Genomic DNA, 14698 nt, shown 5'->3' with positions numbered 1-14698 from the left:
ACTGGCACATAGAAACCGCTCAATAAGTGCTTCTCAAATGGTGAATATAGCAGTGGCTGGTTGGCCGACCAGCCCTTCTGCTCTGACTGGGCAGTGCCCCAGGCCTGCCTCACCACCACATCCGTGTGGAAGGTGGATGCATCAGCTGCTTGGGATTCCACCTAGGACAGGCTCCTGGTACTGCCCCAGCAGTGCTGCCATTGTGGTAAATGTTTCCCACCATGACCTGATTACCCACATTGCTTCTTAAATTCCAACCTCATGAGGGCCATCATACTGAGGAGTGATCCTTTGCTGGCCTGTCATCTTGCTCCTGGGCCTTTCTCCTAGGAACTCTTTGGGAGCTATCTTGCCCACCAAACAGCTGGGTGAGGAAGCATAGCGCCCACATTGGGATTGTCCCTTTGGCTCAGGTTTATGAAATACTTTTAAATACTTTGATAAATTAAATACTTTAGTTCCATTAAGTCTCTGAGTGTCTGTAGATGCAAAAGGGTCAGAGATTATAGGGAAGTCCCTCTTCTGAGACCATAGAATGTTTCAGAATGAAATTCTGAAAAGTGGTCAGTGAGTAGAGTAAATATCAAGGGAAGAAGAGAGGAAGAGAAAAAGACATTCCAAGTCAAGGGAATAAAGGTATGGGAATGCTGCCTCCATGACCGCAAGTCCTGTAATTGACCACAGCATTAGGTCCTATGAGGGTGGCAGTGGGAATGGCCTCCCCTCCCCCCATCTTTTTTGATTCTTGAGCATTAACTCAGTGTTCTCTTTCACAAGGTCTTGAATTACCTCTAGTGATATATCAAATCCCATTTGTCTATTGGGTGACCACCAGTGGTATCTCCTTCAAATCATAATGCTCCAGAAAACCTTTATTTTTTTTTAAAGATTTTATTTATTTTATTTGGGCGGGGAGGGGCAGAGGCAGAGGGACAGAGAGAATCTCAAGCAGACTCCCTGCTGAGTGTGGAGCCCAGTGGGGCAGAGCTCGATCCCATGACTGAGATCATGGCCTGAGCAGAAACCAAGAGAGGCTCAACCAACTGAGCCACCCAGGTGCCCCTCTAGGAAACCTTCCTAATTAATCAGGTTCTGCCAATTAACTTCCTTTTCTCTGAGTCCCCACAGAACTTGCCTTTCAGTTTGAAAGCTTTCTTTGCAAGTAATAACAGACCAGAGGTAATAACAGAGAAATAACAGCAATGAACAAGAAGTCATATATGGTAGTTAAGTGCCTGGATTGTGGATTCCAGAACCAGGTCAGAACCAGGTTTGAATCCTAGCACTATCACAGTGAAAGCAGGGGAAGTAACTGAATCTCTTTGTCTTGATTTCTAAAATAGAAGTAAAATTAGTATTTACCTCATATGCATTGTGAGGGATGAAAGAGGTAATACGTGTGTAAATACTTAATAAGTGTTGGCTATTCTCTGCCTACTGTATAGAAAATCTATCCCTTAAATAGCTCTATTTCCCCTCTAACACCTTGAGAATATTTTATCATAGCAATTAACTCATTATTGATATTTTGTTTATAATTCTCTCTCACTACACTTAAAGATCATTCACTTATTTAAGCACATTTATTGAGTAGGTTATGACAATGATTGAGTGACACAATATATACCCTAAATAATTGAAAACAGGTACTCAAACAAACACACATACACGCACATTCACAGCAGCACTCCTTACAATAACTAAGAGATGAAAACAACCTAAATGTCCATCAACAGATAAATGGGTAAGCAAATTATGGCATATACACACAATGAAATATTATTCAGTCATAAAAAGAAACGAAGTAGTGGTGCATGAAACAATACACGTAAACCTTGAAAACATCATGGTAATTGAAAAAAGCCAGACACAGAAGTTACATGTTATATGATTCCATTTATACAAAATAATCAGAATAGGTAAAGCCAGAGAGACAGAATGAAGATTGGTGGGTACCAAGGGGTAGGAGAAGGGATGAATGAGGAGCAACTGCTTAACAGGTATGGAATTTTCTTTTGGAGTGATGAAAATGTTGAACTAAGTAGAGGTGGTCGTTGTACAACACTGTGAATGTACTAAATGCCAATGAATTGTTTGCTTTAAAATGGTTAATTTTAGGGGCGCTTGGGTGGCACAGTCGTTGAGCATCTGCCTTCGGCTCAGGGCGTGATCCTGGCGTTGTGGGATCGAGCCCCACATCAGGCTCCTCCGCTGGGAGCCTGCTTCTTCCTCTCCCACTCCTCCTGCTTGTGTTCCCTCTCTCACTGGCTGTCTCTCTCTCTGTCAAATAAATAAAATCTTTAAAAAATAAATAAAATGGTTAATTTTACACTATGTGAATTTCACCCCAATTAAAAAAAATAAAAAGAGAAAGAGTTCCTGGCTTAATAGAATTTGTATTTTAGCGAAGGAGCCAGATCAGAGAGTAAACCAGTTCATATAAACAAGCAATTATATATTGTGATAATCACTTGGTGGGAAATAAAGTCAAGGGAGAGGGTGGAAAAGCTAAGAAAGAGCTGGAAGTAGAGAGGCTCGAGGTTGGAAGGGGCTTAGCAGTTTGAGAAATTGCCAGGAGAACCTCTGGACTGACTCTTAGAGAGCCAAAGGCAGCAATTTTAAAATGAGCCCAAGGAGATAAGCAGGAGCCAGGTCCTGCAGAAACTTACATGTCATGAGAGGGAGTATGACATTCAATCTAAGAGCAATGGGAAGCTGGGGAGGGATTTAAACAAGGGATAAAGAAGACCTGAATTACATTTAACTGTTTTGTCTTTTTTTAAAATACACTTATTAGCTTGTCTGTTTTCTAGAGGAAAGTTTCTCTACAAAGCAGGTTGTATCAGAATTACCTGGGGGGCTTATTCTGTTATGTTTTTAAATTTTAGTTCTAGTATAATTAACATACAGTGTTATATTAGTTTCAGGTGTACCATACTGGGAGGCTTATTCTTAAAATATAACACTGGAAGCCATTGTATTTGTGTGTGTGTGTGTGTGTTGTGTAGGGGGGTGGCTGGCAGGTATATTTTGAAATAGCTCCCCAGGGGATTTGCCCTTATTACTTCCTTTAGAACTCTAAAGTTGCTCTAGGAGCTTGAAAGTCTTAAAATGGACATTAATGCATTATCATGAATTTTTTACCCACTTTACAGGGGTGGGAAGGGGCCCTGGTTCAATGACTGCAACAATTCCAATGGCCGGCTCTCAAGACTGGCAGGTAACCCACTTTTAGGCAGAAAGAGGAGAGCGAGCTCTGTGAAGACCAAGAGGCAAGAAGGCAGCAGCAGAGCAGGGTTCATCACTGGAGGAAGGATACCAGGAAGTACAGGTGAGCAGAACTGATTTCTAAAAAGGGCTGGAGGACTGTACTATAAACAGCATCTGGGGTGCTATGATGCAAGATTTGGTTAGAGATGAAAACAAAGCAGAGAAATTATATAGTGCAAATCAATCTTGGATACTCAAAATTGTTGTCTGAGTAGCAACAGCATTGCTTTGGAGTTCTAGAAGCAATTGCACTACTAGGTATTTATCCAAAGGATACAAAAATAGTGATTGGAAGGAGCACATGCACCCCAATGTTTATGTCCACAACTGCCAAAATATGGAAAGAGCCCAGATGTCCATCGAGGGATGAATGGATAAAGAAGAAATTATATATATATATATATGTGTGTGTGTGTATATATATATATGTATATATATATATATATATCAAATGGAATATTACTCAGCCATCAGAAGAATGAAATCTTGCCATTTGCAACGATGTGGATGGCACTAGAGTGTATTATGCTAAGCGAAATAAGTCAGAGAAAGACAAATACCACATGATTTCACTCATGTGAAATTTAAGAAACAAAACAGATGAAAAATAAGATGGAAACAGAGAGAGGCAAACCATAAGAGACTCCTAACTCTAGGGAACAAACTGAGGGTTGCTGGAGGGGAGGTGTGTGGGGGATGGGGTAACTGGGTGATGGGCATTAGGGAAGGCACTTGATATAATGAGCACTGGGTGTTATATGCAACTGATGAATTACTAAACTCTACCCTGAACCTAATAATACACTATATGTTAACTTTTATTTAAATAAATAAATGCAGAAACTTGAGCCCTGCCCCAGACCCCAGACCTACTGAATCACAATCTGCGTTTTAAATAAAAGCCTCAGATGTTTCTTATGCTTATTAAAGTTTAAGCACTGGTCTATATGATGGGGAGAAAACCCCGGATGACCACAATGTAGGCTCTGTGACACAGCTGAAGCACTTTATTTTGAATACCTTATGATGCAGGACAGTGGTTTCTGAAAAGGTATTGAAAATTTTTTTCAATTAAGTACTATAAATCCTGGAGAAAGACTTTATTTAACTGCAGGGAGTTTTCTCATAATGCAAAATTCCTCCCCCTAGAATCATTTCCTGTGGAGTCAAGTACTAGGCTTCCTTAAAGTGAGACAGAGACACTTTGAAAATATGCGATAAGAACTCGGCGCTTGGCCAAGTCAGCCCTTCACACAGCTGGATCGGGTCTGGGGCAGCCGATGTCCCTTGGCAGCTCTGAGCCACCAGGATGCGCTTTTAAACAAAGTGAAGTTGGCGGCTCTTCTGCCTCAGGGGACAGCTATATGTTGTCTTCAGTGCTGAAAAATGTAGAAAAGAGACTTAAAAAGACTATTTTCAGGGAGCGTAGCTGGGACCCTCCCAGAGTTGGCTACAACCGGGCGATATCAGCAACTGCCCATTCACTGTTCAAGCCCTAAGTGACCTTCAACCTCTGACCCCGCGCCTTGCACAGCGCTTCCTGCGGAGCTTTTCGTCCCCGCCCCTCCGGCCAGGGGCTGGCCCAATGGGTGTGGGCGTGGCTCTGGGGCTGGCGGTTAGGGGCAGTGCCTGTTAGGGGCGGGTCTCGCGTGGGGCGGGATTTGAGGAGGCATCCTGGCATTGGGCTGCTGGTTCTAGGCGGGGCCTAGCGCTGGGCTTGTTTGGGCGGAGCAGGGAGTTAGGTGCCGCCTCCGGGTAACTGGACTCCCGCGGCCAAACCTCTCGAGGCCGCGGGCGACAGGCGGGCCTGCAGCAGATCCCGGATCCGGAATTCCCCGGGCAGGACTGGAATCAGGATCGGCCCTGCCCCAAACCGGGTCTGCGAGGAACTCGAGAACTTGGATTGGGAAATCCCGGAACCCGGATCAACAAACCCCAGAACCCGGAATTTAGATCGGAAAGTCCCGGAGCACGGATCGCGGAGCGGACTCGACACGGAGTCCGGAGCCCGGATCGCGACAGCGTCGGACGGGACGGAGCGATGTCGGGCCGTGGCGCGGGCGGGTTCCCGCTGCCTCCGCTGAGTCCTGGTGGCGGCGCCGTTGCCGCGGCCCTGGGAGCGCCGCCTCCGCCAGCGGGACCCGGCATGCTGCCCGGACCGGCGCTCAGGGGGCCAGGGCCGGCTGGAGGCGTGGGGGGTCCCGGGGCCGCCGCCTTCCGCCCCATGGGCCCCGCGGGCCCCGCGGCGCAGTACCAGGTGAGCAGCGCGGATGGGCGGGTGGCCCCGCGAGCACGCCCGGGGCTGGGGGCGATGGGGGCCTCGAGTGAGGGCCCCGGGGCAGCCTCCTGGACACTGGGCACAAGGGGCCCGGCGTGCGGAGTGCGCGGGACACGGTGGAGGGCAAGGCCGGGTGGTGGGGCAGTTGGGGGGAGAGGGTAAGAGCGACTCTGGGGTGGAGGGTTTGAAGCGGTTGGGAGGGTTTGGAGGCTTTCTTGGAACAGGGATTCTGAGTAACTGAGAGATGGAGGAATCGGAGCGAGTGGGTTGAGAAGTCTAGTGTATATCTTAGTTAGGGTAGGGGGTTCAGGGAAGTGCTGAGAAAGTTTTGCAAAAGGCCCTCACTGAGGAACCAGGATTACCCTGCATTGGCCTTGGTCCCACTCCAAGTCTGCGCTGTTTTTTTTCTCGTTGGGAACTGGCAGAGCTCTAGCGTGTCTGAGATGGCTCCCAGCTGCCGATGAGGAGGAAGAAGGGCCTGGCTTCCCACAGCATGGGAGGTCGAGCATAGAGCAAGGGGATCTCAGCCTGTGCCAGGCAGGGTCTACTTTAGGTCAGGCCCTGGAGCCCTCGCATGGGATGGCTCTGGGTTCGACCAGAGGTGGTGGTGGCCAGGCCTGAGGGAGGCGGAAAGCCCAGCCCACTCTGGGCAGACTTTCTTTTTGGCTTTCCGCCTGGTGTCCTAGTGTCCAGGAGTTGATTAGTCTGCAGGAGCAGAGAGGCTCCACTGAGCCCTGCTGGTCTGGGGCTGGAGGAGCCTGCAAGAGTTGCTTCAAAGAGTTCTGTCCTGACCCCTTTGGAGTTTGGCTTCAAGGAGAGAGGTTCTCAGGTTGCAGCTTCAAAGGCCATGGAGAGGCAGAGACTCCATTCTTAGGGCCTGACCCTGCTGGTGGGGCTCATCATTTGCCCCCCCCCCCAGTCCATTGTTTCTGGTTGCCCCAGAATGCTTGGGAATGGTCCCCATCCTTTTTCCCACTCCCTCTCCACTTTTATGTAGCCTTTAGGTTCTAACAGTGCCATATTCCACCCAACCCCTGTGCCCCAGCATTCGGCACTGGCTTCTTTGCTCATCTCCCAGGGAAGCTGGGGCTTATTCTGTTCCCTCCTCCTGTCTCCAGGTAGAGACTCCACAAATGGATCCTCATAGAATAGGGTATGCATATCTGCCCCCTGCCCCCAGCCCTGGTCCCTCACTTTCTAAAGAGATGCTTAACTGGGGACAGTGATTTTTCCCTCTTACTCCTCATTCTCCCTTCCTATAAAAAACAAAAACAAAGCGTCTGGGTATTGACAGAGATAGACCTGGCCCCAACGACTCCATCTCTCCCATCTTGCTTTCCCACTTGGGGATTCACGGGTCCAAGGTGATGCTGAGGGGTGCGTGAGTCGTTCCAGCCCCTGGGCTGGCTAGCTGAGGACTGGCCTTGGAGTCTCCCTGTGGGCCTTTGGCCTGAGAAGACTCTAAGGAAGAGATAGGAGCCTGTCCAGTGTCCTCTGCTTGAAACCTGTGGGCTGTGTGGCCTGGGGAGAACCCCCAGAGAGAACGGGTTCTCTCTGAGAGAACGTGTGTAGGGAGTGCTCTTGGGCCAGTGGCAAGGTCTAGCTGACTGGCTGGTAGCTCCAGGCTGCTAGGGTTGGGGATCAAGGGGAAGGCACTGAGCCTCTGCTTCCACAGGCTTCCTATCCCACCAGCTCTTCATCACCTCCTCCCACTCTTCCAGGGAGGGGGGGCAGTGGAGGTCGAAGGGGAGAGGGAGGACCCAGTTCACTCTGGCCGAGTTCGAGGAAGATCCTGCTTGGCCTCTTTGCAAGTCCAGGTGTGGGATTCCCAGGAGATGGTACTTGAGATCTGAGGAGCAAAGGGTTCCTGTCTGTTAGGGCACATGAGGTGAGCTAGAAGAGCGAGGGTTTCAGGGCCCAAGCTGGGCAAGTAGGGGAGCCCATGGGAAGAAGGGAAGTGATGACCCACCTCCCTCCACCCCATGGTTCTAGCTGTGGACCATACTTAACAGAGGAGCTTAAGGAAAACGAGAAATGAAAAAAAAAAAAAAAAAAACCCCAAAGAAACACAGATTGTTGGGTTCACTCCAGAGTTCAAAATACGTTCTACTTACGGAGGGGTATGTTTTCTTCTCTCAGGCCCGGCCGACGGCTCTGAGGCAGGGTGTTGCGTGCTCTCTGGAGGCAGCAGCAGCAGGCCCGGCCACGTGCCCCTGCCGTCCCGTGTGGTGGAGGTAGAGGCCCATTTAGGACGCGGGCTGGGGAGAGGATGTAGTCACACACTTCCGAGGTTCAGGGCACTGAGCCAGGCCTACCTGCCTCTACTGCAGGCGGCGAGAGACCTGACCTGGGGGTTTGTGTGTGTGTGTTTTCCTCTTGGGTTTTTTATTTTGAAGAGGAGTTTCTGGTGCTTCAAAGAGCAGGTGTGGAGCTTGGCAGGACCAAGCTGGGACTTCGTGAGCTGTAAGCAACCTTCCCCTGGGCCTCTTCTCTCTCTTGGGAGAAGCCTGGGGCCCTGGGCGAGCCAGGGGCTCTGTGCCTGGGAATTGAGGAGCAGATGTCTGGGAGGAGCCTATTCTAGGCCCTGCCTGTGCTGCCTTGACTTGGGACTTCCTGCTACAGGAGCACCTGCCTAGGAGTGATGGGTGGTGCCCAGGAGGTTTTGTGAACGCTCTAGTGAGTAGCTTCCCTGGGACCACAGGGCCCTAGCTCGCTCTCTGCAGACCCTGCTGCTTCGGTTGTTCCTTCCCTCCGGCTCAGGCTCGGGGTGGGGGAAATACATCTAGGATGTCTGGAGCCTGGGCTTACAGCTGTGGCCACACTTGAGTTTTTTTCTGTAATCTCTGGCCATGGCTCATTAAGGCTAAGAAACAGGCTGTTTTTCACCTTTCAACAGCTCAGATGAATCTTTTCCTGATGAGGAAAAATTGTGGCAGGACTCCTGAGGCCCCAGAGCCCCCTATGTTAACTACCCCATTCTCCCAGATGCTCCCGCCACCTCCTCCTTTGCCTTTCCCTACATCTCTGGGTCATTTTTCTCCATCTCTGCCTGTGGTCAGGAGTCTGACCCTCTTTGCTGAGAACAGGAATTCAGTGCTAGATGAAAAAGTAGGAGAAGCATCTCATCTCCATGATACTGGGCCAGGGGTTGGGGTTCTCTGATTTGGTGCAAGTCCCCACCCAGCCTGGCTTGGTTGGGTAGTTGTGCAGGTTGCATAATCTGGGCCCTGGGGCCAGCCCTGTGAAGCTGCCAGGGACAGTGTGTGCAAGGCAGAGCTGCCAAACAGGCCTTGCAGGGAGCAGCTGTAGGGAGGGGGGCATGGGGCCGGGGTGACTTCCAGAAATGTTGGGGAGCTGGACCCCTGTGGGAAATCCTTCTGCAGGCTTCTACAGAAGCCGTTTCTGTCACCCAGATTCCTGGTGATCCTATGACTGATCTTGTATCCCAGGATAATCTTATTTCTTTTCTCCAGTTTGAGACTGTGCGGGCTGAGTTAAGGCTCCGTCGGCTCCAGAGGCCAGGTGGTGCATGGACCACAGACAGAGGCCAGGTGCCGGCTGTTCTCCCAGAGGGCACCCAGGAGCCACAGCTTTCTTCTTGGGGTCTTCTGGCATTGGGGTGGGGAACAGGGCTGCAGGGAGGAGGAGAGAAGGGTCCAGGTCTGGGTTGTAAGTAGGGGCCATATGGTGACCAGATGGTCTCTGGACTCTGCCTGAGGCCATCCCCACCAGTTGGGACATGCTCCAAGCCATCCTGTTGGAACTTGCTCACCTAGGGGGCTGCTGCCTGATGGGCATGCCAGCCCCTCGGACTGACTTCCTCCCCTTGGTCACACCGCTGGGTGGGTGCCAGGAGATGGATGTTGGGGTTTTGCCTACTCCTATCACACTGCATCCCTCCACCCAGCTGTGACACTGCCCCCATGCCATGCTTCTCTCTCAGGTTGGGTGGGAAGGCTTGGTGGGGCCATGTGAGACCGTCAGGAGTGCCTCATAGCCGGCTGGTCCCAGGGAGCTGGGCATCGTGCGCAGGGGCTGGAAGGTGGTGACAGGCCCTGGAACACTCCCACAGGCCCTCCTCCCACCCCCAGGTTCCGGCAGGCCTCATTTGCTGGCACCAATGCCAGGGCGGGTGAAGGGGGCAGGGCAGGTGTGGTTTACATTTCTCCTCTCCGGCACCTGCTCCCCTTTGTTCCTGGCCCTCCAACCTGGGCTCGGTGATGTGCTACTTCGGGCCCAACCCCAGCCCAGGAGAAGGATGGAGAGAATGGGCTGTGGGCCCCATGGGGCCCTGCCACTGACCTATGCACCCCCATTGGCTTGCTTCCCCCAGCGGCCTGGTATGTCACCAGGGAGCCGGATGCCCATGGCTGGCTTGCAGGTGGGACCCCCTGCTGGCTCCCCGTTTGGCACAGCTGCTCCTCTTCGACCTGGCATGCCACCCACCATGATGGACCCATTCCGCAAACGCCTGCTTGTGCCCCAGGCCCAGCCCCCAATGCCTGCCCAGCGCCGGGGGTAAGACCATCCTGTTTCTCCTCCCTCCACCCAGCTAAGCTCTGGTGGCAACAGAGTAGTTCCTTCTGTCCTAAGAGTTCTGATGACTGAGGGAGACTCCTGGTTCTTCTGGGAGAGGGCTCTAGGGGCTGGAGGGGTGGGTGGGGGAAGGTGTGTTTGGACCACTGACGTCTTGAATGAGTTTTCGCCCTCCGTAGGTTAAAGAGGAGGAAGATGGCAGATAAAGTTCTACCTCAGCGAGTGAGTATGTTGGGTGGGGGCGAAGGAGGCCTGCCCAGTGGCTGGTGGACTGTGGGCAATCAGGCTCCCCCAGTCCTGTGATGGGGGAGCAAGGAGCCAGAGCTGCAGCAGAAACAAGCCGAATTCCTCCCTTCCTCCAGATTCGGGAGCTTGTCCCAGAGTCTCAGGCGTACATGGATCTCTTGGCTTTTGAGCGGAAGCTGGACCAGACCATTGCCCGAAAGCGGATGGAGATCCAAGAGGCCATCAAAAAGCCTCTGACGGTGTGTGTGCAGCCCTGGGCCTTCCCAAACTTCTCTGCCTCTTCTTGGCCTTGTTTTCTGGGGGCCAAGCACCGGGCTGCGATTTCTCACACTGCAGGATGTAGCCCATTAGTGGAGCATGAACTCAATTTAATGTGGTGGGGCCAGCATATTTTTAACAAAATATAAAATAGAAGTTATAATACTTCACAGTAGTGTAGTATTTACCATAGTAGTAAAAGTATCATTTAATGACATTTTGTTTCAGATGTTTATATATATATGTAGATTGTGGGTTGTGATTTAAAATGTAAACATTATAGATTGTTCTAGATCATGGTCAGAGGTTTGCAAGGACAAGACTAGAGGGTAGATCGGGTGGTTCCTGTCTCCTCCCACACCCCACTCCTTTTTAAAAATAATAATCTAGAACAGTCCCCTGAGCGATGAAAGCTTCCAGAGACAAGGATACTTGGGCCATGATGGGTGTCCAGGTTGCATTTAAGTGTTAGCTGGAGGCTTCACAGCCTCACATACAGCACCTTGTCTGTCCCTGTCACATCACCAGTCCCGCTGTGTTGGAATTGTCGGTAGTCCATCTGTCTCCCCTGTGAGTTCCTTGAAGTCTGGGACCAGGATGTCTGACTCCTGATTTCCGGTGCCTAACAAAGTGCCTGGCCCCTTGTCTACACTCAGTATTGATGTTGAAATGAGTTCAGACTGGAAGATTGGGTAGCATTGTTTTCCAACATGTTGGCCCACCTCTAGCTGGCTGTCTCTCTCTCTTTAGCAAAAACGAAAGCTGCGAATCTATATTTCCAATACGTTCAGTCCCAGCAAGGCAGAAGGCGATACTGCGGGGACTGCAGGGCCCCCTGGGGGAACCCCTGCAGGGGACAAGGTGGCTTCCTGGGAACTCCGAGTGGAGGGAAAACTGCTGGATGATGTGAGTTGGAAAAGGTGGCGTCTGGAGGGGAGGTGGCCTGTGTGGGGTTGAGACTGGGGCCAAACACTGGAGCGCTTCCAGAGAAGTCCTGCCTGAGAGAGAGGGCTCTGCTAGGGGTCACAGCTCCAAGCCAGGTAGAGGTGGGAGGTTGAAGATTTGTTTGGTTGTTACAGTAGTTATCCTGCAGGTGGCAGTGAAGCGTCTTGAGGAAGGGGTACCCCTTTCTAATTCAGTCCCTATTGGCTACCAGCGGGGCTGCGCACAGAACCCTTTCCTGGCCTCCAGTCTCTCTTTGCCTAGTCTCATTGCTTCCCTCAGGGCCCCAGAGTCTTCAGTACCCCGAGCTTCGGAGTTGAAATAATCCTCTTGTCGGGGGCTTAGCCTGTGTAAGGTTTGAGGGCCCAGCAGCACCCTTAGCTCACAACCATTACCGTTCCCCAGCCTAGCAAACAGAAGAGGAAGTTTTCTTCATTCTTCAAGAGCCTTGTTATTGAGCTGGACAAGGAACTGTACGGGCCTGACAACCACCTGGTGGAGGTGAGAGGCCCTGGGGCACGGGGAGCGCAGGCTGACATGCTGCGGGGGCAGGGGGCAGAGAAGCGGCCTTGGAGGGCCATGCGTGTATGCTTATGCCTACTCCCTTGGTGATGAGGTCTGCTTCCCTCCCTGCCAGTGGCACCGAATGCCCACCACCCAGGAGACTGATGGCTTCCAGGTGAAACGGCCCGGAGACCTCAACGTCAAGTGCACGCTTCTGCTCATGCTGGATCATCAGGTGACACGTGTCTGGAGCCATAGGGAGTCCTCTGGGGGGAGGTGGGCAGCTTCCTGTTGTAAACCCTTCCCGTCCTGCCCTGTCCTTCCACTTTGGTTTCTCACAAGAACACAACCCCACCCCCTGACTCCCCCTTGTCCATCTCCAGCCTCCCCAGTACAAACTGGACCCCCGACTGGCAAGGCTGCTGGGGGTGCACACACAGACTAGGGCAGCCATCATGCAGGCCCTGTGGCTTTATATCAAACACAACCAGCTGCAGGACGGGCACGAGCGCGAGTACATCAACTGCAACCGGTACTTCCGCCAGGTGAGCTGGCCTCTGTCCTCCCCACTAGTCTCACTGCCCCTGCCCTGCCTACTGCTCCACAGCCCCACGGGGCTAGTTCTTGGCCTCATTCTCCACACTGACCCTGGGATGGTCCACTTCCCTCTGTGCCCTCAAAGGCATCACTGAGCCTTTGGTACTCTCTAGATCTTCAGTTGTGGCCGACTTCGTTTCTCCGAGATTCCCATGAAGCTGGCTGGGTTGCTGCAGCATCCAGACCCCATTGTCATCAACCATGTCATTAGGTAAAAAGAGCCTTCCCATCCCCCTTTCCACTTCAGAGCCATTTACCATTGGTTTGATCTAAAAGCCGAAGAGCGGTAGCAAGTTCAGTTTCTTGCTCCCTGAGCAGGTGCAGGTTTGGCCCAGGTGGATGGGGTGTACATAGCTGTGTGCTTACCCTTGCCCTCCTGTGACCTGCCTACAGTGTAGACCCAAACGACCAGAAGAAGACAGCATGTTATGACATTGATGTGGAGGTAGACGACCCACTCAAGGCCCAGATGAGCAATTTTCTGGCCTCTACGACCAATCAGCAGGAGATTGCCTCCCTTGATGTCAAGGTGGGCCCTCTGCCTCTCCAGCCTTCTCTGAGACCCAGGATGGGGGTGGGCAGGCTCTGTTGGGCCCTTCTATACGGGTAGTACCTTGGGATGGGATCTGAGAGTCCTTTGGGGTTAGGCTTGGAAACAGGACTCCCTAAGAGCGGGGTCCAGTCTGACACATGGACTCCCTTCTCCAGATCCACGAGACCATTGAGTCCATCAATCAGCTGAAGACTCAGAGGGATTTCATGCTCAGCTTTAGCACTGACCCTCAGGACTTCATCCAGGAATGGCTCCGTTCCCAGCGCCGAGACCTCAAGGTGTGGTCCTCATCCTGAGGTGGATCCCATGCTAGGCCCTAGGGGATTTTTACCCCCATCACTACTTCTGCTTCCTGGGGCAGACGTCCACAGGGGTGGGAATTGCACTGCATACAGCTCTCCTCCTGGCTCTCTGCAGATCATCACCGATGTGATTGGGAATCCTGAGGAGGAGAGACGAGCTGCTTTCTACCACCAGCCCTGGGCCCAGGAAGCAGTCGGGAGGCACATTTTTGCCAAGGTAAGGCCCTGCGCTGTGTGCCCTGTTGAGCTTGTGAGCGGCAGAGGCCCGAGCCACTACTCTCTCCTCTCTCTCCAGGTGCAGCAGCGAAGGCAAGAACTGGAACAGGTGCTGGGAATCCGCTTGACCTAACTGCTCAGGGACCCCCTCCTCTGCCTGGAAGGGGACCACCCTCTGGGGCCACAGACACATAGGCTAAGGACAGGGTGAGGGGTGTCTCCTGTCACCCTCTGCTCCCCAGCTGTAGTTTCATAAATGTAGTGATAGGATTCCTTGTTGCTTGGTCCCCAAAGCCTTATACTTACTTTCTACTTTGGCTTTAAATGGGTTCAGAGGAGATGCCTCCTTGCTCCCTGCAGGCAGGCAGGCCCAAGTAGGTCCGCTGGAGGCTGTGTTTTGACATTGTCACGGAGACAGTTCAGAACCAGGCCCGCTGGCTTTGCTTGTTTACAGACCCCCTTGGGGCCAGTGTCTGAGCTCGCTTTGGGGCGCTGGGTGAGGAAGAGGAGCACAGCTCACGCTCTTCCTAGCCTTTCTAAACCAAAGTTCTTTGCCATTCCTACCAGCCCAGCCTTGCTGCTGGTTTTTCCTTTTCTTTGGGTATTTGCACTATGTGGGAAGCAGGTTTTTCTATGCGGGAGCCACTTTTTTTGTACAGGGGTAAGTTGGGGTTTTCAGGGAGCCCTGTTTGGTGCCTCCTTCCGTTTTTTTCTTTCCTCAATCTATGCAAGCGGCTTTGGCCGCCATCATCTCCTCAGATGCCAGAGGGCTGCCCCCCCAGCTCTTGAGCTCAGGGTGGTAGAGCCTCCTCAGAGGGGACTCCAGTTCCCTGGCATGGCCTGAGGTACGGGTGTGCGGGCTTGGTGGAGGGCAGGGGGACGTGAGGGGGGTGGTGGGCAGGGGGACCCCAGGGCTTGGCAAGTGCCACTTCTGGCAGGTTTGGAAATTTCCAAATAAATCCTTGTTTATTGGCGGTACCCGGACCTGGTCATTGC

The 14698-nt window shown here is 52.1% G+C and overlaps 1 protein-coding gene across 1 annotated transcript; it reads left to right on the top strand.

The window, feature by feature from the left end:
- The first annotated feature begins 5311 nt into the window (after positions 1 to 5311).
- SMARCD2 (SWI/SNF related, matrix associated, actin dependent regulator of chromatin, subfamily d, member 2) lies at positions 5312 to 14680 on the top strand. The gene is made up of 13 exons (XM_034640996.1): positions 5312 to 5527; positions 9882 to 10066; positions 10264 to 10306; positions 10447 to 10569; positions 11339 to 11494; positions 11936 to 12031; positions 12168 to 12269; positions 12418 to 12579; positions 12745 to 12842; positions 13025 to 13160; positions 13340 to 13462; positions 13602 to 13703; positions 13782 to 14680. Exons 1-13 carry the CDS (start codon positions 5312 to 5314, stop codon positions 13833 to 13835), a joined length of 1596 nt encoding a protein of 531 aa, XP_034496887.1. The 3' UTR covers positions 13836 to 14680.
- Positions 14681 to 14698: the final 18 nt, after the last annotated feature.

This window comes from Ailuropoda melanoleuca, chromosome 13, assembly GCF_002007445.2.
Source record: "Ailuropoda melanoleuca isolate Jingjing chromosome 13, ASM200744v2, whole genome shotgun sequence".
Taxonomy (NCBI): domain Eukaryota; kingdom Metazoa; phylum Chordata; class Mammalia; order Carnivora; family Ursidae; genus Ailuropoda; species Ailuropoda melanoleuca.
Note: the sequence above shows the minus strand (reverse complement) of the source record. Positions and strands in the feature narration are given on the sequence as shown.

Coding starts and splice junctions, on each gene's coding strand:
- SMARCD2 (XM_034640996.1), top strand. CDS start 5,312: ATGTCGGGCCGTGGCGCGGGCGGGTTCCCGCTGCCTCCGCTGAGTCCT. Junction 5,528..9,881: donor GCCCCGCGGCGCAGTACCAG/GTGAGCAGCGCG, acceptor TGCTTCCCCCAG/CGGCCTGGTATGTCACCAGG. Junction 13,704..13,781: donor GGAGGCACATTTTTGCCAAG/GTAAGGCCCTGC, acceptor CTCTCTCTCCAG/GTGCAGCAGCGAAGGCAAGA.